The 24667-nt window shown below is 37.6% G+C and overlaps 1 protein-coding gene across 1 annotated transcript; it reads right to left on the bottom strand.

The window, feature by feature from the left end:
• Positions 1–13999: 13999 nt before the first annotated feature.
• Positions 14000–22854, bottom strand: LOC113529727 (uncharacterized). Its single transcript, XM_034307405.2, has 12 exons — positions 22742–22854; positions 22590–22615; positions 22268–22477; positions 21325–21402; positions 21052–21201; positions 17138–17230; positions 15689–15749; positions 15564–15589; positions 15251–15460; positions 14672–14749; positions 14365–14514; positions 14000–14209 (listed from the first exon to the last, which is right to left on the bottom strand). The coding sequence occupies exons 1-12, from the start codon at positions 22813–22815 to the stop codon at positions 14202–14204; spliced, it is 1164 nt and encodes a 387-aa protein (XP_034163296.2). The 5' UTR covers positions 22816–22854; the 3' UTR covers positions 14000–14201.
• Positions 22855–24667: the final 1813 nt, after the last annotated feature.

The following is a 24667-nucleotide window of genomic DNA, read 5'->3' as shown; positions in this document are numbered from 1 at the left end:
CTTAGAAAATAACAGACACCCTTTGTATGCAAAAAATGGAAGACTTATATTGTCTAAGGGCAGTTACAGATTTCCATCAGTAAAGCTATCTTTTTAGCCTTTCAGTGGTATTTGTAAATTAAACTCTAAACCCTTTTCGAGATTTTTGAGGGACTACTTGTTTTGTGGTAGTCAGGTGGGTCTGATGACTAAATAGAGACTTTAAGAGACTGCTTTAAGAACCTGGAATTACTTTTTTTTACTGCATCACTCCAGTGTTGGAAAGTTGGATGAAACACAAAAACAGCATCTCTGTTAAGACTTACATCTGCCTCCACCTCACATGCTTCTTGTTAAAGCGCAATTTTTGTAATTTTCAATTCATGTTACATATTTGCGTATTTTAAACATCTGTTGACTGAATTAAGCAACTGCCCTTACACCTCCATTATGAGTAAGTTTCAAAAAGTGTTTTCTGTTCCTTTCTCCGTACAGGGAAATGTTGAAATTGCACATATGCTACAGTTAAAATAAATATGAAGAAGCTTGAGAAACACAAGAGTATTCCTTTAAAATGTACAAATTGTGGAGTGTTAATTGCGGTTAGAGCAATGAAAAGTGTCATAGAATGAGCGGGAATCCAAGATGCCAGATGAGAAAATAAGGAGCCAGATGAGAAAATAAGGGTGATGAGGGTGTGTATGTGTGTTTTGACAGCATGTGCAAAAGAAGACAGTTTGTTAAGGAAATGTACTCATGAAAAAGAAAGAAAAAAGAATTATTATATTATTCACTCACTTTCAGTAAGCACTTTATCCTGGTCAGGGTTGCAGTGGATCTAGTGCCTATCCCAAGAACACTGGGTGTGAGGGGGAAACACACCCTGGTTGGTTGGGTGTCCAACATAGGGCATCAGTCACACACACACACACACATTCACACACACATTTACAAACTTGGCCAATCCATCTAGTGGCATGCTTTTTGGAAAGTAGGAGGAAACTGGAGAACCCAGAGGAAACTCCTGTGGACACAGAGAGAACATGCATAACTCCTCACTAACAGGATTGAACCCTGGGCTGTAAGGTGGCATCATGCCATATATTACATTATTTTAATTAGATTAGATTGGATTACACTGTATACTATTATTTGTCACTGGAAAACCCCAAATAAAGGAATGATATAATTTCTGACTAGTATCAACAGTTCTCTTCCTGTAGTGACTGGCTCCAGTCTGAAAAATACATACAAATTATATATCTTTATATATCATTATATAAATATAAATGATATATCATAATTGCATTAGATCATATTGGATTTCTATAGAGGCAGAGCTAGGAGTTTGGCATGTTCTCCAGGTTTTCATCAAGGTTTTCATCAGGGTTCTCCAGTGTCCTCCCACCTCCCGAAATCATGCCAGTAGTAGTGAATTAGCTACACTAAATTATCCCTAGGTGTGAATGTGGGTGTGCATGGTGCCCTGTGATGGACAGGAGTGTATTCCCACCTCCTGCCCAGTGTTCCCGGGATATACTCCGGATCCATCACAACCATGGCCGGAATAAAATGATTACTGAAGATGAATGAAAGTGAATGAATGATTTTTTTTTTTTAGAAGTTCTTGATTAATTTTAGGATGTGTATATCTACTAAACTAAACTCTCCAGGAGGAAGATATGTGTTTATTGCAGAATTAAATATTCTACTAATAACAGGAAATGGCCTACATTAAAGTAAATGAAGGAATAAGGAAATGTCATTAGGAAAAGTCCTAGCGGAGGTGCCCTCCCATCCAGCTAATTAAATATTACTTAAGAGAAAGGAAAGTACCTGTTTGGCGAGACTCACCTCCTCGCAGTAGCTGTGTTTACTGTAAATGGTGTTGCTCCTCTGAATCCAGGTCTGTTTCATAAGCTGACATACCTTTAATACTTCACATACACACCCAGGCTATGTGTGACTCAGTTGTTTTTTTCACTGATACAAAACTAGATGCTTTTTAATACACCCACAAATGTAGAACAGGTTTCATAGGGTTTAAAAATGATAAAGAATCCAACCACAGTCACACGACCACTTTATCTTTAATACACATTGTGATTCAGTTGCTTGATATATGAGAATAAGTCATGCATAACTGAAAAGACAAGACCAGAATGTTGAGTGAAAATATCTGAAATTACTTAATGGAAGAGAAAGTGTGTGTGTGTGTGTGTGTGTGTGTGGGAATGAACAAGTTTATAGATTTGTTGTCACTCTAATGCTGCATGCAAGGTTTGAGAGGTGTTTACTGTATACAATGCAAGATTTCATACAACACACTTAAGGAGTCCTTTCATTATATATTTCTGGGCAACCCTTGATGTAGAACCCTACATTCAAACAAGGGTTTCCCTTTCAGGTTCCAAGTCAAGCTTATTTAGAAAGCTATAACCATTAACCAGCAAAAGAACCATTGGGAAATCCCCTTCTCTTGCATAGATACATTGACAGACTAGTGGTTTCATCATGTTGTGATAGTTTCCTCAAAATCGCCAAAGCAAAAATTTCAAAATTGTATACATATTAAGGGTAGTTTTGGGATAAATAAATGTACACAATTACAAGACCTTCAAACACAATACTAAGTATTACAATATAACAAGATTGATGTTTACTTCCCTCCCTCTACCATTTTGTGATTTTTGTTTGCAGATTCTTCTGTTTCCATTTTTGGCATGGTTGTAATATCAGAGAACTTGTAGAGAATGTTTTAAATCCAGTTTTACTAATAGGAATTTGAAGAGTATGCCTTCTTCTGAAACCCTCCACTTGTGAATCAAGGCCTAAATTCAGAAGCAAAAAAAAAAACAACTTTATCCAAAAATGACTACCAAAGAAAACTAAATAACTAACTTTGACTTAATTATTCAACACCAGTCATTTTCATACTGCATTTTCATATTGCTAGTGGATCTTGTAATTTGTTTAATGCATTTGGCACGGCAATAACTCGATAGAAAAAGAAAACACTGTGCAAATGCTTGTCAGTTCTTTTGTACCTTTAGTTAGTGGAACATCATTAAGGCATATAATTTGACCTTAAGGTTCAATATTGTACCTTTGAGGATAAATTAACATTGTGTGTACCTTGAGGAACAAAATATACAGTCTTATTTTCTTTGACAGTATTTTATGCTTAGTTAGTTTAAATGTCAAAATGCTCATAATGCCAAAGTTGTGTAGACTTTTGTGTGTGAGCCAGGTATGAATTGGCCTAGATTAAGCCTTAATCAGAGCCTGTAAGAACAATGCAGCTTTTCGAGCTGTGACACTGTGGCATTTAAGGCTTAGGGGAATGTAGCAAACACTGGCTGGGAGGCAGAGGCATGTTAAAAATGTGCTTTTGTTACTCTCAGGCAGAAATTGTTTGCTGACGACATCAACATCACCTGACTTCTTGGGTTTTTCCTTGAAACTCTGTGGCTTCTTAATGCAGTTTCAAATGAAATGGTTTCAGGGAATCTAATAGTTCAAAATTTAGTTGTCAGTTGGTAACAGAAATGTCAGTGTTTTGTTGAAGAGACCACAGACTTGTGTTTTTTTGATGATTGTGTTTATGTCCATTGAAAATAATAACACACCTGTAACAATTGAGGACGTCAGTGCAAAAAAAAAAAGTGTGCGCATGTGTGTGTTTCCAGGCCACGTATCAGTACAAGCTATGTTTCTATGTTTGACTACAGATAAAATCTATTTTTGCCATGAGCTCAAAACTTCCTGTTATCGACATTCAGGAACACTGTGTCATTGAACAACGTGGCATTCAGGAATTTTAACACATTTACATTGACAGTTATTCACTTACGTTTTACATTAGAATAATTCCTTTATACTGATCCTAATCCTTTTATAAAACAAATAAGACAAACGTGATTAACTTTAAGTCTACTGGCTCCTGATGAGTATCTGTGGTTTAATTACTGGTGATTTGTATGCATGCCTCAAGCTGTCTGCACTGACAAGAGAACAAAAGAACTTGGCAAAAATCATGGAATAGGAAAGTGCAAAATATAAATCAGGGGGTGATCTTTGGGGGTCCAAGCACCCTTTGCAAATAGCGCCCCAGATAACGCTTCTTACAGAGTTACATAGAACAGTAAAGAGGACACAGATCTAGGATCATCAACTGATGTACAATCTTCCGAATACAGACCCAACAAAGCAGAGCTGATAAACACATTACAAAAAAGCCTGTAGTTCAGCGACACTAAATATCATCTAACTTGGCCTCTATAGCAGATTTCTGTCGTCGTTTATCACATCATCCTGTATGCATTTAATGCAAATTATTCAGCTGAAGGTAGCTGGCTCATCAGACTAGCTACAGGGCTAGAGACACTGGCTCAGAGAGTTTCACAGACTTCTATAAATTTTTTTATTTAATTTACTCTTTCTGATTTGATTAGCGAACTGATGATATGACAAAAAACAGAAGGACAAATGGTCTAAGATATATGGGTGAATTCTCAATGTGTCAAATTCAAAACATTGTCTCATTTGTTCGGAGTCTGTGGCGCCAGTCAAAAGTAGTAGTGTGAATTGCCACAGAAAAACAAATCACAACCACTGCTGTGTATTATTTAAAGCCATGAACTTGATTAATGGTGAAGCATAAAAAGGTAGCTGTCACCATTCTGTCATGTTAGTTGCTTATCCTGGTCTAAGCATAGAATTTTAATTGGGCGTTTACAAATAAATGAATTATAATAATAGGAGAATAAAGAAAATAATAATCAGAAATCCTAATAACAACAAGGGAGTTCCAAGCACTTGGAGCCCTAATTAGTGCATATTGTTAAGGTATTTGTTTTAAATCCAAAGAGAAATGTGATGTGGCTTTTTTACTGTTCTTTTCAAACTGTGGTTAAAAAAAATAAATAAATAAAAAAAATCATTTATACCTATCCCAACAAAAATGTTAATTTACAAGAATTCATTATTGCCTTAATGCTTTGCTTGAAACTCAGACTCATTTTCATACAGAGGTTTTCTGAAACTGCATGCTGAACTATAGTGTACTGTCACTGGTGATTCTCCATTTGAAAATTGCTTGTTATGTCACATTTACTGTATTAAAGTAAAACCTGTTTGAAAGGCTTGAGCAACCCTCTCCATGTTAATAAACCGGCTGCTGACAAGGAAGACTTGTTTAATCTTGCCTTAATAAACCAATATCTGAGGTGAACAATAGCTGTCCCTTATACACAACATGAAACCAATATATTCAAGTTTGTGATAAATAACTCATGGAAGCCACCTTTTGGTGTATGTCTTATTAAAAACCTTCCCCACAGACTAAAGGTTTTTGTATGCTGAATATTTCGCAGATTTGATGTCGTTGTTATTTTCTGATGCATTGTAACACATTGGAAAGTTTAAAATCACAAGCCTTACTTTCTCCATCATTCAAATCCAATCTGTAGTTTCTGCATTCAGTTAAAATGGAGCCTAGAGCCTCTCACAAGAAAACCAGTTCTCAGGAATATAATTTCATTTGTAAAAAGGTGAAATGAATGAAAATTGATGCCTTGGTGCCGCCTAGTGATGGTGAAATGAAGCTACAAGGAGCGTTGAAGCTTTCCAGTGTTAAAAAATTGTTCGTTTCTTGACTCTTTCTGTGTCCATTAGAGACCTCTAGTGGTCAAAAAACAAATATATAAAACAGTGAAACTGTTTCAAACTGTTTTAGGTCTTGTAGGTCACAAGGACAGGCCAGTGGTGCATCAGGCATATTAACTACCTCAGCCAGTCACTCCAGATCCCTCAAAGCATAACACCAGTCACTCCAGAACACTCAAAACATAACACCATTCACTCCAGTTCCCTCAAAACATAACACCAGTCACTCCAGAACCCTCAAAGCATAACACCAGTCACTCCAGATCCCTCAAAACATAACACCAGTCACTCCAGATCCCTGAAAACATAACACCAGTCACTCCAGATCCCTCAAAACATAACACCAGTCACTCCAGAGCCCTCAAAACATAACACCAACACCAGTCACTCTAGAACTCTCAAAACATAACACCAGTCACCTCAGAGCCCTCAAAACATAACACAAGTCACCTCAGAACCGTCAAAACATAACACAAGTCACTCCAGAACTCTCAAAACATAACACCAGTCACTCCAGAGCCCTCAAAACATAACACCAACACCAGTCACTCTAGAACTCTCAAAACATAACACCAGTCACCTCAGAGCCCTCAAAACATAACACAAGTCACCTCAGAGCCCTCAAAACATAACACAAGTCACTCCAGAACTCTCAAAACATAACACCAATCACTCCAGAACCCTCAAAACATAACACCAGTCACTCTAGAACTCTCAAAACATAACACCAGTCACTCCAGATCCCTCAAAACATAACACCAGTCACTCCAGATCCATCAAAACATAACACCATTCACTCCAGAACTCTCAAAACATAACACCAGTCACTCCAGAACTCTCAAAACATAACACAAGTCACCTCAGAACCCTCAAAACATAACACCAGTCACCCCAGAACTCTCAAAACATAACACCATTCACTCCAGAACTCTCAAAACATAACACCAGTCACCTCAGAACCCTCAAAACATAACACCAGTCACTCCAGAGCCCTCAAAACATAACACAAGTCACCTCAGAGCCCTCAAAACATAACACCAGTCACTCCAGAACTCTCAAAACATAACACCAGTCACTCTAGAACTCTCAAAACATAACACCAGTCACTCCAGAAATAGGCATATTCAGTGCTTCAAAGTTCACAGACTAGAGCTCAGTCACGGCTCCAGATTCAGTCTTACTCCCTGCTCCTGGCTTTATCTCAGACCCAGATCCAGTTTTGCCCCAGTGTCAGTTTCTGTAATTGATGATGCCTCTGTGTCTACCATTGATTCATTCTCAGTCTCACCCATATCATTTTTTTTGCCATGTGACATGCTCTGGTCTCAGTGTTCAGAACTGCTTTACTGTGATTATTTCCTACCAAGCACCTTGGATCAGTGGATGCCTATAAACATTTCTAAACTTTTTTGACAGTTCAGCTCAGTTGTCATTAGTTATCACTATTTCATCTCATGAAGTCACTACAGGATTTTGAGTCATAAATATCAAACATATTTAATATTTATGAGCTTACATCAGAATTGCCATGACTGACCTATAATTAGATTGGAGGAGTTAGGATTATTATGCACCCCACACCACAGAATAATCTGGGAATATGACCATCATAAAATCAGGACACCTTTTGCAATTGTCTGGAGAAACGACCCAAAATCGACCCAGTTATCCCCTAATGAGGCCCACGCATTAGCCTACTACACAGGTTTCCAACCCTGGTCCAGGAGTACCCTCTGTCCTGCATATTTTAGTGTTATCACTACTCTAATACATTGACTTTAACTCAGGAATAGATGTTAATTAGCAGATTATTTGATTCAGGGAGTAGGGAAAACACTGATATCAGAATCAGAATGAGATTTTATTGTCAAGTGTTCTCACATACGCACAAGGAATTTGACTTGGTATGAAGTTTCCAGAACACACATACCAATAAGATGGCAAGACATATAATGATAAAATTTACAAATAATAATAACATGAGAGAATATCTAACACTGTACAGTAGATACAATAGGCTTAAATGGATTAGATATATGTACAGATATAATAAAGCTATGTGCAAGGTGGCATTAAGGATATGTGTACAGGTAGTATAGTAAAGAATGAATTTACATATTGCACAAAAAATTGTATCCACAGAGAGATAATACACTAAGAAGGACCTAGAAGTAGTTAACTGTTCATGAGGGAAATGGCTTATGGGAAAAAGCAGTTCTTGTGCCTGGTTGTTCTACTGGTCAGTGCTCTGAGGCACCGGCTGGAGAACAACAGTTCTAAGAGATTGTGGCCTGAGTGAGAGGTGTCTGAAATGATTTTACCTGCCCGTTTCTTCACTCTGGATGAGTATAGGTCCTGTAGGGTGGGCAGGGGAGCACCAATAATCCTCTTAGCGGTTCGGACTGTCCGTTGAAGTCTTCTTGTATCTGATTTTGTAGCGGAACCAGACAGTAATTAAGTTTCCAGAACATGTGTAGGACAGGAAGTACTCCAGGAACAGAGGTGGGATCCTGTGGCCTACTATATACACCTAATTAGAATTAATTTAATTCATACACCATGGCACATTTTATGGCATCACCTGTATTTTAGGGCATAGAGCATTGGCCAAATACATAAATTGCTAATAGTGAGGAAGTATTTTTTGGAATCGACAGTAAAAATGGAAGCACTACTATTTAGCAAAACGTTATAGGTCACACATTTCTGAGAGGCAATGCTCTGTACTCACAGTGCAGCTAAGTTAGGTTTGTCCTTGTTCCCTTTTGTTTGGTGTTTGCAAGATGGCTTTTTTTTTCAACATTGTATCCTACCTCGGCATTATGTCCACAGCCACAATGCATTTTCTTTTTTCTCCTATATTTCTATATTTCACAGTGCAAAAGGAAAGAATGTACAGAAAAACCCCACAACCTATGCGGTCACTACTACAAACGAAAATACAATGTTGTTTGGGAGGAAGGATTAGCTGTTTTGTTCCCTACATAGTAATTCCTTGACGTCAGAAACCTTGTGGTCAGACGCAACAACACGCCCAGCTGTAAACAGTCCAAGCACATCTGTCTCTGCATATAAACTGTAATTACCATTCACTGCAGCTCAGGAAAGTCTCTTTTATGATGCACTTCTAATAAATTAGATGCCTGAACTGTAAAACATCAACAACTGTTAATTTAGAATCGAATGATCGAATTGTGCATTTACTTGTTTTCTAGGTGCATTGTAAGCATATACAGCACATCATATGTACACAATTAGTTTAATTTGTGTAATTTTGAAGTCTAGCTTTTATTTGTGAATGTAAAATAAGAGTCCTTTACATTTCCTGGTAAATTAATTTACACAAGATCTGATAAAAGATTTAAAGCCTTCCTATTTTTTCTTTAAAAGGGCATAATTATGACGTCTGCATTCTATTTTCTGAGAAAAAACTTGAGGGCTTTTAAAGTGGACTAGTGCTAGGCAGAGCTAGCACTGGTTAAGCTAGCAATAGTTAAGCTGATAGGCTGTTGATTAGAAGGTTATGAGTTCAAATCCCAGTGCTGCTACTACTGGGCCCTTGAGCAAGGCCCTCAACTGCTCAGTTGTATGAATGAGATAAATGTAAGTTTAAGGATAAGGGTGTCTGCCAAATGCTGTAATGGTTTGTGGGTTTGCTTTACCAGATTTACAATGTCATTATCCAAGATTGTTGGGTGATATCAATGCAAATAGATGAATTTAGCACCTGCAGTGTGATTTTACTGCCTGGAGGAAAATGTTGACAATGGTGAATTACAGTGTTGATATTAATACATGATAGCTCAAATTACTATTTGAAGAAACCAATAAAACCATTTACTAGGCCTGAGAAAGACTTAGAAGGTTTTGTGAAATTATGGCTTGGTATCTCAAAGTAATGAAAATGCTTTCCAAATTATGACTTAATATTACCACAGTAAAGATTTAGCATTTGATATTTTAGATATTAGATGAGATATTTGTGACACATTTGCACCATAGATGCCAAAAGCACTTAAAGAATGCTGTGAATTTTTTTTTTTTGCCTTATGAACAAAACACACATTCAAGTCCACATTCTTTTTCATGCTGAAAACGTTTTATACAATGTCTCACAGTATGTAATCAGTATAATAATTGAGTGATTTTGCATATCTGTGTGCTCGAATGTTAAACACAGTAATACAAAATCATAAATTACACAAAAAAAACATATTGTATTGAGATATGAAGTCATAATTTTAAGAAAACATACACTAAATTTGAATTCAAACATAGATCCATGATGCTTGTACCAAGTCTTCACCATCTAAAGCCTTCTCATCTCAAATAAGTGAAGAAGGAGAAAATATAGAGTAATATCTATACGATGTCGTGGGGATCCTGGAGGACTAGTGCTTAGGCATTGGTGCTCTCACTGCCACGGCCCGGGTTTGATTCCCAGCCAGGAAACCAAAGACAGTGCACTCCCAGTGCCAGTTCCAATCCCAGATAAAACTGGGGTGGGTTGCGTCAGGAAGGGCATCCGGCGTAAAAACTGTGCCAAATCAAATATGCAGACCAACGATCCACTGTGTTACCCCTAACAGGAGCAGATGAAAGAACAACTAATATAAGATGTCATGATGAGAGGTTAATACACAACCAATGTATGTGAGACAGGAAAGGAGAGTAAGAAAGCATATATTTGGATGTGAAATTATCCTAAAGAACCCTCAAAACTCAAAAAATTCTCTGATGCAGTTTTAATTTTAAATGCCTTTTTGCCCTCCAATAAGGAAGCCTCACTGCTTCAGTGATGCTGCCTGGTAGTAAATAACCCAAGGCCTGGTTCTGCAGCTCAATAGTTGGAAAAGTCTTTAGTAGATTGTGTAGTAGAGGCATGGAATTTGTGCCCATAGGTTCTCATGGATCTTAGATGGGTGCTTTAAAGGAGGAGGTCCAGACCAGTAAACATTTGTAAATCAATGACTCCTTTCAGAATGAGTGGTGTAGTCCTGTTTTTTTGATCCCTAAGAAGAATTTTTTTTGTTCATATGCTGAACAGTTTCTTCTTTTTCCATATCAATGTAATGTCCAGTATTGATGACTTGTTTGGAAAGACCTGATTTATCACCCCACTGGATGTATGTAATAGCTACTTTAGGAGTGCAATCAAGTTCTCTAATGGCTTTTAGCACCCCCTCCTTTGGCCTGTTCCAGTTTACAGAAATGCTTTTTGGTCTGAGCAAGGCTCCAGTGATGTTTCAGTATCTAATGGCTCAAGTAATTCTGAGATCCAAAGTGTACAGCTGCAGTCATCTTCACTAGCATCACTTCTGGACCTTGATTTGGGGAAAAAAGGCACACCAGCTGATGCTAAAATGTGATAGAATGTAAGACAAGGAAAGATCACACTGCAGGTGGACAAAGGGGAAGCCATCCAGAACAGTCCCTCAATTTGGACCAAGAAATAGGCCAATTCTTTTCAGGGGCAGGTTGTAGAGTGTTGTAAGGTTATTCTCTAATTCCACAGTGATGTTTTGGCTGTGACTGAACATTTACTGTCAAGTCAGGTGTAAGTCTTATGGAGATTCTAAGCACTTGGCTGTCAAGTCATCAGGATCTCAGCCAGCTCTTGTTCAGTGCCACTACAGAAAATGTTTGCTCACATATACATACACGTGTGGAGTAAAACAAACTGATCTTATCACACCTGACTGAATAAGAAGCAAAACCATATGCTTTTCCTTGTTTTTTACTTTCACATTTAGCATTCAGCAGACACCCTTACTGGCTTCAAAACTGACTTTAAGATCTGTTTAAGACTATTGATGCATGTCTTACTTGTATCTTCAGGGATGGTGGTCAAGTTGAGCAGCGCTAAAGGCTCAGAGGGTGTGTGGTGCAGAGCAGGGTGTAATAAATACTTTAAGGATGGTGGGAGCTGGTCTGTTTTTGGCTTTGTAAGCAAGCATCAGTGCATAACGATTTTTCTGGTGTGAGCAACAACAGGAAGCCAGTGGAATGGGGCAATGGGTTGGCATCAGAGATCTTGGAAAAGATTGAAAACAAGTCTTGCAGCTGCATTTTGGATCATTTCCAAGGGTCAAACGGCACACAATGGCAGACCTGCCAGCAACATTACACTTCTTCATCAAAGCAACTAATTCATGACAAACTAAACAGACACACTTCCTTCTAAAAAAAATATTCATTTTGCAAACATGCCTGTGTCAGGCTGTGAAAACAGTGACAGTTGCAGGTTAAGAGCTTTCATTTTAAAACAGGAAAACAAATCCAAAACATGAGGCAGAATCAAGGTCAGCATACAGGCAGAAGTCAGGTGGTGTGCAAACAGAGTAAACTGGGCAAAAGAGAAAGACCTAAACCGAAGAAACAGAATGATAATCATAACCACAAACACTATAACAAAACAATAACACTTGGTATCACAGGTACAAGACACTAAGCATATACTCTGCAGTGTAGTCTAGGTGTGTGCAATTCAGTATAACGTTGAACCAGAGCGAGTCGTGATGGCTGTTGGGTGCTGTGGTCCATGTTTGTAGGCTGCTCTGTGTTACATGGAATGGGAAGCACTGCTGATTCTGGCATTGACGTGACAGCCTGACGTCCTTTGCATTTGTTTTCTGTTTTTAATTTTTTTGGTGCTGCCATGCCTAACATTAATGTAGGTATGTAAATTTAACATCAAAATTAACATTTTGAGTAGGGGGAAGAGAACACTCTGCAGAGGGGTTTAGATTTGTTTTTATGTGATAGCAAAATCCAGTTTTCAAATTAGGAACCTTGTGTTTTTTGTTTTAGTGTTTTACTTCTAAAATACTTTGTGGACTGATTTAAAAGTGGCAGCGGGCTGCAAATGGCTGTAATATGATCTTCTTGTTGGGAATTCAACCTTGCCAGAGAATTTCAGAGAACTAGGCATTCTTGTTTCTACCACCGTAGAGAAAAATTACAAAGACAACTGAGGTATTTGTATTAAAAAAATTAACTTACATGTAAACTGCAGTATATCCTGCTACGGGTTTGAGTTTGAGTAATTTTTTTTTTAATTCAGGCATCAGAAAAGCATAAAGTCTATGTTTTATTGAATAAACATAAAGTGAAAACGGCAGTATTGGGCCATAAGAACATTCAGCTGTTTAAGAACAAATAAAGTTCATTTAAGCTTTATGTGTGCTCTTTTTTTTTGCAAGGTGTGTAGTAGAGTTTAAAGCCCAATAAGTGTAACGAATGGCCCTGCTTCTATTTAATAAGGTGCTTTCATAGGCCAAACTGAATTAAAAATTCCTAGTTTCGGTAATGGCAATTTTCTTTGTGCTCGTGTCTGTTTGTTGATAATCAGTTGTATATTATGAATCACCTTCATGGCACAGAAGATTTACATTTAGTGATGCACACAAACTCTATAAAAGGCAATGCACACAGAGCTGAAAATGTCAAAATGGAAAGTAAATGTTGAAAGCGTGTCTCCTAAGTGTGGTGTGTGCTTTCCAATAGCTCTGCCATTGCTACAATAGACACACAATAAAAAAGGGCTGATTTGTCTTAATTTATGGATTTAAATTGCTTTCTTTCAAGTCATTAATATGAAAGGAACAAGTTTAACAAAATTTACAGTTTGTTCGCAGTTGAAATAAAACAGCAATTTAAACTTGTCAACATAATCCATATATGTAAAAGTGTGATAACTCAGGCCAATTTTATGATTTGAATTTTTTGAATTTTCATTTTTATGAAAACCTCACTTCTTGTGTAACTGCTTTTGGGAATGAGTTATGAATAAATTAGTTTGATTGAACATGATAAATGAGGCTCTCTGACTTCACAGCAAGAAAACAGAAAAGCATTTTAACATGATACATTAATGGCATATTGGCAATATTTCATTCATTACAAATCTTCTTTTACCTATAAATGCCTATAGTTTCTTACTGCTTAATGTAATGTAATAACCAAATAGGTACATTAAGACTGATAAAGAGATATGAAAGATGCAAGTAACATAGTTTTTCTGGGTTTTTTTTTCAACTTTATGCTTAGATTCTTAAGCATAACACTGTTAACACTTCACAGAAAGTTTGAGTTTTTGACATTGTTAACTTGTTCCTTAAACCCAAGCTTTTAACCTTCTTCTCTTGTTTGCGATGCCTTTTTTCCATCCATCTTTACATCATAACTATAACTACAGCAACGTGTCTTCTTTTCTAAATACTGTTAATATTTACTCTGAATGCTTGGTATTATTTTCTTTATATCAATGAATCAATTAATTATTTTTCTTATATCAATGAATGTTATGGTTTTTACTTCCCAGACAAAAAGGAATAATGGAAATACAGAGTGCTTTTATTTGTTTGATTATAATAGCATGTGTTTATTTTAATATTACACATCATTAATGCCACAATTACAAATTATTATCAAAGAATGCTTGGAATATTAGAGGTCATTTTACTGCACTAAATTACTATCACATGTGTGCAGTGTAGTATATTTTAACAGAAATCCAAATCTATATAGTTTTAGTTTTTTCACCAGCTGACTTCTTATTTCTCTGCAGAATAAAAAGAAATTATTAGAAATATTATGGTTTTCTCTAGATTACTATTATTAGCTAATGGACAATTAAAATAATAACAACTTAATATGTTTTCTAATAATGAAAAAAACAAGAATGAAAATAACAAAATAGGGTTTTTTTTTGGTTACCTGCAGGAAAAACATTGTCCTTAAAGTATCCTGGATTGGATATGTTTCCAGCAGGTTTGTACTGACCAACCACAAAGACAGTTTTTCCGTCAGTGGCTAAGCCCACTCCAACTTCAGTGGTTGATTTCCACACAACCTGGGTGAAGTGTCCTGCAAATTACAGCAAATCAGATATACTCAAGCAAAATGTCTAACAAATAATGAATATCTAAAGATGCACTAAATCTAATTTGTATTTATTTTAATTTGTCCATATTTCCTGCATACAATAATTAACAAATTCAGTAATTTGTAAAATCAGCTTTACCTGTGTTGGATTGAAATCCAGGTTTATTGAAATCATAGTCTTTAATCTCGCTGTACCAGCTTTCCACAGGCTCTTCTCCTAATGTGTGAAGGAAGTCAGTTTTATATATAAAGCACATTTATAGCTACAGGTATAAGTGCTACCACCAATTATTGTTCTCCACTGCTTTAGACAATAATACAAAACACACAAATCATACATAGAATGATACATTGAATGGAGAGAACATACTGCAGTTTTGTGAGAACATAAACTGATTTGTTTGTACTTTTTCACTTTTGTGCAAAGCACTAATGTAAAGTTCCAGTTGTCCAGAAATTTTTTCAATTATTAACATTTTTTTTTTTTTTGGCAAAAGACCCTGTTGCTCTGTCAGTGAATGCTGTAACTACAATTCACTCCAGCTTTTTTCTGATTTACTTCTTTTAATTTATCTGCCTGGCCTAAAAAACAACAACAATTTTAATTCAGGCATATGAATTTTATTCAGTTTGCATTGTCAGTCTAAAATGTCAGGTTTAGCTATTTAATATTTGCACCCTTCCTCAGGGGTGCCCAATATGTCTTGTCTTGACTTACCTGCAAGTGTCTTTGGCGCAGTACTCTGGAAATAATAGAGATTCTCTCCGCTGTCAGTATCACTGTGCTGCAAGGTTTTAGTGGATAGTAAATGGTCAGCCCAAGCCTGTGCAGAGCTACATAAGTCTTGACTTATGGTCAAAGCAGGGGCTCCATGGTTGTTTCTGTACTCGTTATGTTTGGCGAGGAACTTTGCCTTAAACCTTTCATCTGTGAATGGAAGAAATATAGTGGGTAAGAATGGCTCAGAATAGTGCAATATTCTTTAAAAGAAATATGGATACAAAAAATCTATATAAAATAACTGACTAACCTGCCATAGCTGTCAATGATGTGGTGCTGCAAAAAGTATATATATATTTATTAATGCATTCAATCATATGTGATATATTAAGAAATGTTATTAAAATTATTCTTATTTATACAGCAGCACCTTACCTTGTCTTTTCTCCGTGCTTCCTGGTGGTTGCAGTTTGTTTCTTTTTCTCAACCTGATGAAGGAGTGTACGCAACATACATATTTATATAGTTCTCTTCCTAAGCTGTTGCAGGAGGAGACTCAACTGCTCCATCCATTTAGTTTCGGGTTAAAAGGGTATCAAAGGTTATCTTTCTTTGGAAACGAACAAACAAAAAAGAAACCAAGTTGATAATCATCTTTGTCCTTGTAAAAAAAGCATACAGGTGTAAATTCTTTCATCAGTTTCTGTGGAATCTGTGTAAATGAACCCACCAGGAAACACAGAAAGATAAAGATCTTTAATATGTCATTTTTATTTTAGTTGTAATTTATCTGCATAACATTCCATACTTAATGCTGCTAAGATGTAACAGTTATTATTAACATTTTATAAAGTTTTAAAATGCTCATACTCAAATGATGCTCATACTCATGTTCCTTTTAACACTATTAGCACTACTTGACTCTATAGTGTACAGTTACAGAAGAGAAATTATTTATATTTACAGGATCTGGTGTCACCCAGAAGAGGATGGGTTCCCTTTTGAGTCAAACTCAAGGTTTCTTCATCTTGCTGTCTTAGGGAGTTTTCCCTTGCCACCTTGCTTGCTCATTAGGGATAAAATAAAAAAATTCAATTTCAATTTTGTATCCAGATTTCTGTAAATTCTTGAAACTGCCTGCAGCCATGTCTAATAAAAACTAATCAATAACTGCCTTAGCAGTCTTTGTCATATGAGCACATCAGTATTAATTCACATACCATTAACATCCACATTAAGAAAAAACAATATGTAATTTAATATTTAATATGTAATATTCTTTTAAGATTTTATTACTGTTTACCCATGTTATACACTGGTGGGTGTGAGGGAATTGAGTAGACAGAAGGCAGGCATGAGAAGGAGTAGTGCTGTATGCATTCTCTCTCATTTTCTCTCTTTCTCTCTCTCTCTCTCTCTCTCTCTCACACACACGCTCACTCACACACCCACACACACACACACAGGCTCAGCAGTACACTGTCAGAAAAAGCTTAACACAGGGTCTCTCATTCAGTCTGCAGCCTCTAACTGAAATCCACACAGCATGTAAATAATGCATCATTTATCACACACAGGTTAATGCTCCATTCACATCCAGCACTCAACCATGCCTTTGCTGCCACATATTCCTACTGGACGGTTCCAGTTGGGGAACCATCCAGACTAGCCATCTGCACCCCCAGCCTGTGGACCACCTTGAGCTTAACTGGCTAAAGTGCAAGGTACTAACAAGTAATCCGCACACTGGAATCTTTCATGAGGTGGCAATACTGGACCGGGGCATGGGCCAAACAGAGGGTGAAGGCCCATCTCAATAGATAGTATTGGAGGATGAGGACTGCCCACTTGGTAGTCAATTACGCTGTACCAGCTCTCACTTACCATGAGCTTGCAGCTGATCTATAGCACTGGCCACTCCTCCCCTTCCACTACCTGGGACAACATGGCCACCAGCCCTCTGTCTGATGTGTCTGTCTGTAAAACAATAGGAAGACAGTCAGTAGAATCTAAGAGTGGGACTCCACAAAGTGCAGCTTTCACCTGAGTACAAGCCCATTCACATTGCTCCATCCACTAGACCAGATCTGGCATTCCCTTTTCAGTAATGTCAGTCAGAGGGCTGTTGATGATTGAATAATTAGGCTCAAACCAGTGACAGTAGACAGCCAGCCCCAGAAACTGGCTCACCACCTTATTCCTTATATGAGCATAGCTCAAGTGGAAGCCTGGATACAGTACTTCCATCCACACAGTCACAAACGTTTTTCAGGTTTGCTGTGAGTCCTGCCTGTCTCAAAGATCTGAGGACAGCCTTCCTGAGTTTGAATGTGCTGCTGCCAGTCATTACTATAAATAATAGTCATTGAGATAGAAGGATGTGATTTATTTAGAAAAAATGGGGTGGGATGAGAGTGCAAGGGCTAACTGCTGCCTCCGTGCTATGTTTTCAGCCCCAGAAATTCCCAATGATGGGCACTAGCAGATACTCGTCAATATCCCCATGTACATGCTTTGGTGGATTGAGGTTTGATTACTGCCTGAATCAACAAATGCATGATACACTATATTACCAAAAGTATTCGGTCACCTGCCTTGACTCACATATGAACTTGTGAGTCATCCCATTCCTAACCCATAGGGTTCAATGTGATGTCGGTCCACCTTTTGCAGCTATTACAGCTTCAACTCTTCTGGGAAGGCTGTCCACAAGGTTGAGGAGTGTGTTTATAGGAATTTTTGACCATTCTTCCAAAAGCGCATTGGTGAGGTCACACACTGATGTTGGTCGAGAAGGCCTTTGCTCTCAGTCTCCGCTCTAATTCATCCCAAAGGTGTTCTATCGGGTTCAGGTCAGGACTCTGTGCAGGCCAGTCAAGTTCATCCACACCAGACTCTGTCATCCATGTCTTTATGGACCTTGCTTTGTGCACTGGTGCACAGTCATGTTGGAAGAGGAAGGGGCCCGCTCCAAACTATTCCCACAAGGTTGGGAGCATGGAATTGTCCAAAATGTTTTGGTATCCTGAAGCATTCAAAGTTCCTTTCACTGGAACTAAGGGGCCAAGCCCAACTCCTGAAAAACAACCCCACACCATAATTCCTCCTCCACCAAATTTCACACTCGGCACAATGCAGTCCGAAATGTACCGTTCTGTACCGTACCGTTGCATCCGACGCTTTGCATTGCACTTGGTGATGTGTGGCTTGGATGCAGCTGCTCGGCCATGGAAACCCATTCCATGAAGCTCTCTGCGTACTGTACTTGGGCTAATCTGAAGGTCACATGAAGTTTGGAGCTCTGTAGCAATTGACTGTGAAGAAAGTCGACGACCTCTTTGCACTATGCGTTTCAGCATCCGCTGACCCCTCTCCGTCAGTTTACGTGGCCTACCACTTCATGGCTGAGTTGCTGTTGTTCCCAAACTCTTCCATTTTGTTATGATAAAGCTGACAGTTGACTGTGGAATATTTAGGAGTGAGGAAATTTCACGACTGGATTTGTTGCACAGGTGGCATCCTATGACAGTTCCACGCTGGAATTCACTGAGCTCCTGAGAGTGGCCCATTCTTTCACAAATGTTTGTAAAAACAGTCTGCATGCCTAAGTGCTTGATTTTATACACCTGTGGCCAGGCCAAGTGATTAGGACACCTGATTCTGATCATTTGGATGGGTGACCAAATACTTTTGGTAATATAGTGTATGTACCCCATTGGATACTTACAGGTATTCGTTACAACCCTGCTCAACTGGGAAAAGCCTGTAGCACATCAGGGATCCAGACCAGTGTTCCCACTCTAATGACTGAACACTGATCCTGGAAATGTCCAGGTTCCTGGTAGTACCAATACACCTGCCTGGGCCTTACTCCTCAGTCCATGGCTTCATGAACTGTGTGTTCAGGGAAGAGAGATTGAGAATTAGAAGGAAGGGAAGAAGAGATCAAGGAAGAAGTGGGTCAGGTTGGAGCCTGGGCCTGAGGAGTGGCTTTAGGAAGGAGAGCTCTAAGGAAGACAGAGAGTGAGAGAGACAGACCACATACCCCTGGATATACTGCTAAAAGAGATCCAAAAATGTCTCTGGATTGTCTTGTGGAGTCGTCTTCTTGGTGATGTGATCTGTGGATGTGGATGGGGCAGCTGTGGCTAGGCAAGGCAGATGTGGCTGCATCAGGCTCTGGAGCAGCTGTCTATCCTCTGCCTGCACTGTGACCATGGTACTGTTCCTGTTGGTCGGCTTGCAGGTCAAGAAAGACCTGATCCTGCACTTGGTGAAAGGTTGTAAGGGAAGCGATTATCTTTGAGAGGAGTGAGTGCCCCATAGTGGCATATCAGTCCTCAATCCCGGGATTCGGCATCACTGTGAAATCCTGTTAATTACACACCCCATTCTGTTAATCACACACAGGTGTATGCTTATTCATTATATTACTCTCTCCTTCTCCAAGACTCCTCCCTCCATTCACAGGCAATGCTTGACCACACCCACACTGCCACAACCCACTATTGACAATTAAATAAGGAAAAATAAAATACTTTATTCTGGCCAGGCTTGCAGTGGATCCAGAGAAAGCCCCAGGTACACTGGGATAGGATGCCCTAAATGGGATGCCAGTCCATCGCAGGTCACCATACACGCATGTATAAACACACTCATTCACACCAAGGGGCAATTTAGAGTAGCCACTCCACCTATGGGAATGTTTGGGGGTGGAAGGAAACTGGAGAACCTGGAGGAAACCTGCATGGACACTGGAAGTACAAATGAAACTCTACACAGACAGGAAGACAAGATTGAATTGGGGACCCTGGTTCATGATAATTTGTGCTTCTGAGCCTATGCTTCCCATGTTTTCTTGTTCCCTTGTTTTGATTTCAGTGTTTCATGTTTCCCAGTTTTGAGTTTACGCACTTGTGTCCTGTTGCTCATAATCACACGTTACACCTTTTATTTTGCCTCTCTATGGCTATATTTACTTAGTGCTTAGTGTAATTTAACAGCCAACTATGAACAATGAGCAATTTTGCTAATAATGTCAAGCTTGATAGAGAGATACAAATCTTGAAACATGATCCAAGATTTTCCAAGATTTTTTCCATCTTTATACATGAAATAAACACTTCACAGTTTTTGACAGATGCTATTCTTAATCTGTTCTATAAACTGAGAATGCGCCATCATTTAAACCTTCTCCTGTTTGTGATGCCTCTACTGCTTTTTTTTGTCGCCTACCTTTACATTCCAACTGTAACTTACTTTATCTTTTTTGCTACATACTCTTAATTTTCTCAAAATGTATTTGGTATTAATTTTGTTATATCATTGAATCATGTTATGGTTCTTACTTGCCACAGTAACACACAAGAAGACATGATAGAAAAGCAGTGTGCTTCATTTTATTCGTCTGATTACAATAGCATGTTTTTATTTGTTGAAAAACATTAGTTATGCCACAAATGCTAATTATTATCATATGATGCTTTGAAAGATCAGAAGTCATTTTATTGGAGTAAATTGCAAATGCTTCTGTGAAATATAACATGATTTAATAGAAATCCTTATCTATATGGTTTTAGATGTTTCACCAGCCGATGTCTTACTTCCCTGCAGAATAAAGAGAAATTATCATTACTAATATTACAGTTTTCTTCGGGGTTACACACTACATAAAACTATAACAAATATTCACAAATAGAGTATACGAACTGATAGACAATTAGCGTATTAACAACATAATCTGTTTTCTAATAAAGAAAAAACAAGAAAGATTAGAATAAATCGGTTTTCATGGTTACCTGCAGGCAAAACATTGTCCTTAAAGTATCCTGGATTGGATATGTTTCCAGCAGGTTTGTACTGACCAACCACAAAGACAGTTCTTCCGTCAGTGGCTAAGCCCACTCCAACTTCAGTGGTCGATTTCCATACGACCTGGGTGAAGTGTCCTGCATTCAATGTTTTATAAATTATGAACATCTAAAGATGCACTATTTGCAAATTAATTTTGTTCTTATGTTCTGTGTACAACAATTAATGCATTCTTTGGATATTGCCAAAATCAGTTTTACCTGTATTGAACTTAAATCCAGGTTTATTGAAATCATAGTCTTTAATCTCGCTGTACCAGCTTTCCACAGGCTCCTCTCCTAATGTGTGAAGTAAGTAAGTAAGAAAATTTAATTTATTATGCAATGAATGAACATGAATTAAAATTTAAATAAAAATTAAAAATTATTTCTCTTATGCTAGGCATTAGTGAAAAGTTCATTCACCTTCAGAAGGAGAATGCTATGTTTCCAAAAAATTACATCCATTTATTGAAATTGTAATCAAAAGGTACAGCCTGCATTTCTAAAGCAGCAAAATTGTGATCTGGTTGCTTTAGGTTTGCTATAAAGTTTTGTTTACTAAATAGACAAATCTTTCCCTTTCAAATTAATAGAAACATAATTGTAAGAACCAGTAATTAAAAAAAAAAAACATTTTCTTATTATGTTATTGTTAAATATACATTCATTCATCTTTAGTAGCCAAATTATCTTGCTATCTTGGTCAGGGTCTTGGTGGAGCCTAAGCATATCCCAGGAACACACCCAGTCACACCTTGGGGTGATTTAGCGTAGCCAATCAGTTTTTTGAGGTGGGAGGAAACCTCAGAACCTGGAGTGTCCAAAAATTCTATTTATTCACTGTTCAGTTGCTAACTACAACAAAACCACAACATTCTTAGCGAGGAAGGACTAGCTTCTTGCATCATGTTCCCTGCAGTGTAATTCCTTTGGCATTGAAAAACCTTGTGCTCAGAAGCAACAAAACACCCTGTTGTAACCAGCCCAGGCACATCTGTCTCTGCATGTGAATCCCTTAAATTACCATTTACCTCAGCTCAGCAAAGGCAGTTTTATGATGTACTACAAATTCAGTTTGTCAATGTAAAATGTCAGGATTAGCCATAAGCTAGCACAGAGGTGTCCAATATAGCACATACTATGATATACAGTTTCGACTTGCCTGTAAGCTTCTTTGGCGCAGTACTCTGGAAATAATAGAGATTCTCTCCGTTGTTAGAATTACTGTGCTGCAAGGTTTTAATGGATAGTAAATGGTCAGCCCAAGCCTGTGCAGAACTACATAAGTCTTTACTTATGGTCAAAGCAGGGGCTCCATGTTTCTTTCTGTATTCATTATGTTTGGCGAGGAACTTTGCCTTAAAATTTGCATCTGTGGATGAAATATAATGAGTAAGTATAGCTTAGAATAAAACCAATAACTATTCTAGAAAAGGGAATACAGATGAATACAAAAACCAGTATACTAATAATAATTGACTAACCTGCCATGGCTGCTAAGGATGTGATGCTGCAAAGAGTACAAAAAGACATACGTATGTTTTCTGATTCTCTATTCATTAATACATGCAATGATATCTATAATACATGTGTATTATACACATAAATGTGTATTGTTTACACTGCACCATCCTACCGTGTCTTTTCTCCTTGCCTCCTGGTTGCAGCTGCAGTTATTTTCTCAGCCTGATGCAGCAGTGAACACTGCATGCATATTTATATATTTCTCCTCCTAAGCTGCTGAAGGAGGAGACTCAGCTGCTCCATCCCTGTAGTTCTGGCTAAAGATGAATCCCATTCCAGGTGATTAAAAGGCTACATTTCCTTATAAAAGAGAAAAAGTAAATTGATCATTATAGGTGTTAAGTCTTTTATCAGATTCTGTGGGAGGTGTGTAAAATCATCTAACAGGAATCCAACAGGAAATATGATAGCTTATCAATATTTGTTTTTATTGTCATTCTGAAATGATTATTGTTAGTAAGAATTTCCTTAGAGCTCAGCCCTTATTAGGTACTGTGTAACATTGCATGCTTACTTATTATTAATAATTTATAAAGGTTTAAATTAAAGATATAAAGACCAAATTCCTGGAACTGTCTGCAGCCATTATCTGCAGTGTTCGCAGAGTGCAGAGTGATTTTTAAACTCTAAAAGACAATATAAATATGTCAAATTCTCTGTTATATGAACACATCAGTATTAAATTCACATAACATTAACATAGACATGAATTAAAAACAATATATAGTTTTCTTTACTATATTTTATTTTATTTTTTTAAAAATGTGTTCTCACATTTTTTTCAATATTGTGAATTAAATAAGGAAACAGTTAAACAAGTGTTCAATCAAATCCATAAATCTTTGTATTTAAGGACTTCATCATGGTCCACTCTCAGATTGTAATGGGACTCTAAATGAGTGCTTTATTAAAGCAGAAGGTGAAGCAGCTACTGTAAGACTGTAAGTTACTGTAAGCTGAAATTTGTCTTACAGTTGATATTTGACAGTAAGAGTGTTTACTCTAAGATAAATATTTCTTAGACTTTCTAATTCTAGAGAATTTAACTTGAAGCCAGTTCCAACACTGGCAGTATGTGTAATATTTATAATTTTATAGCTTCTGCTGAACTGTTAGCAGTTATGAGATGGCAGACTGATGTGAATTTTATGACATGCACACGGATATGCAAATTGTTTTTAGTTTTCACATATTGCAATATTTGGAGCATGCCCAATTTTTTCTTGAAATTCTTCAGATAAAATAACACTGTTAGGAGTTTCTCCACTGCCTTCATCAGAGTAGCTATACCCTCACGTCCATTCTCCTCATTGTTGGAATTAGGCAATGGTCTGCATTATACCTCACATTCACTATACTGAATGTGAGTGACCTCAATAAAGAGAGTTACAAGAGAAGTAGTTTGAACCAAGCAAGCAGCAGCATTCTGGATGTAGAGGATATAGGAAATATGGAGGGAAACCAGCAAGTAGAATGTTGCTGTAGACAAGTTTAGAAATTACTGAAGTTAGAATGAGAATCTGATGAATTTCTGTAGCTAGGAAAGATAATATTCTTTTGATGTAGAAGAAATCTGTAGGTTTTGTTGTTTGACGTGATGAGATTGTAGAAGCATATCATTTAGATCAATATCAAGTTTTTTTAGCATTGTATGCTAGATGTACAGTGAGTGATGATGATATCTTCACCACACAAAGCTGTATCTTAACAAGACGTTCTAAGAAGGAGCAGTTTCTTAAGAACTCCATGATCACTCCTTCTCAAAATGTAGTATTGGATGAGCAGTTACAGTTTTTAGCACATGTTCCAAACATTCATTCTTTCATCCTCCTGTAAGCACTTGATCCTGCTCAGGATTGGATTCAGAGCCTTTCCTGGGAACATTGCGTGTGACATGGGAAAACCACAGGCTAAATGACGCCATGCACACACAAATTCACATACTCATTCACATGTAGGGCCAATTTAGTGTTGCCAGTTCACCTACCAACATGTTTTGGGAGGCGGGAGGAAAACAGAGGACTCAGAACCCAGTTTG

Source organism: Pangasianodon hypophthalmus, chromosome 9, assembly GCF_027358585.1.
Source record: "Pangasianodon hypophthalmus isolate fPanHyp1 chromosome 9, fPanHyp1.pri, whole genome shotgun sequence".
Lineage (NCBI taxonomy): Eukaryota > Metazoa > Chordata > Actinopteri > Siluriformes > Pangasiidae > Pangasianodon > Pangasianodon hypophthalmus.
Note: the sequence above shows the minus strand (reverse complement) of the source record. Positions and strands in the feature narration are given on the sequence as shown.

Excerpts from the sequence above, each read along its gene's own strand:
- LOC113529727 (XM_034307405.2), bottom strand. The coding sequence starts at position 22,815 with ATGCAGTGTTCACTGCTGCATCAGGCTGAGAAAATAACTGCAGCTGCA. Across the intron at positions 15,590-15,688 it reads AAGCACGGAGAAAAGACAAG|CACCACATCATTGACAGCTA; the intron begins GTAAGGTGCTGC and ends TACTTTTTGCAG. Across the intron at positions 14,750-15,250 it reads TGCGCCAAAGACACTTGCAG|GAGAAGAGCCTGTGGAAAGC; the intron begins GTAAGTCAAGAC and ends TTCACACATTAG.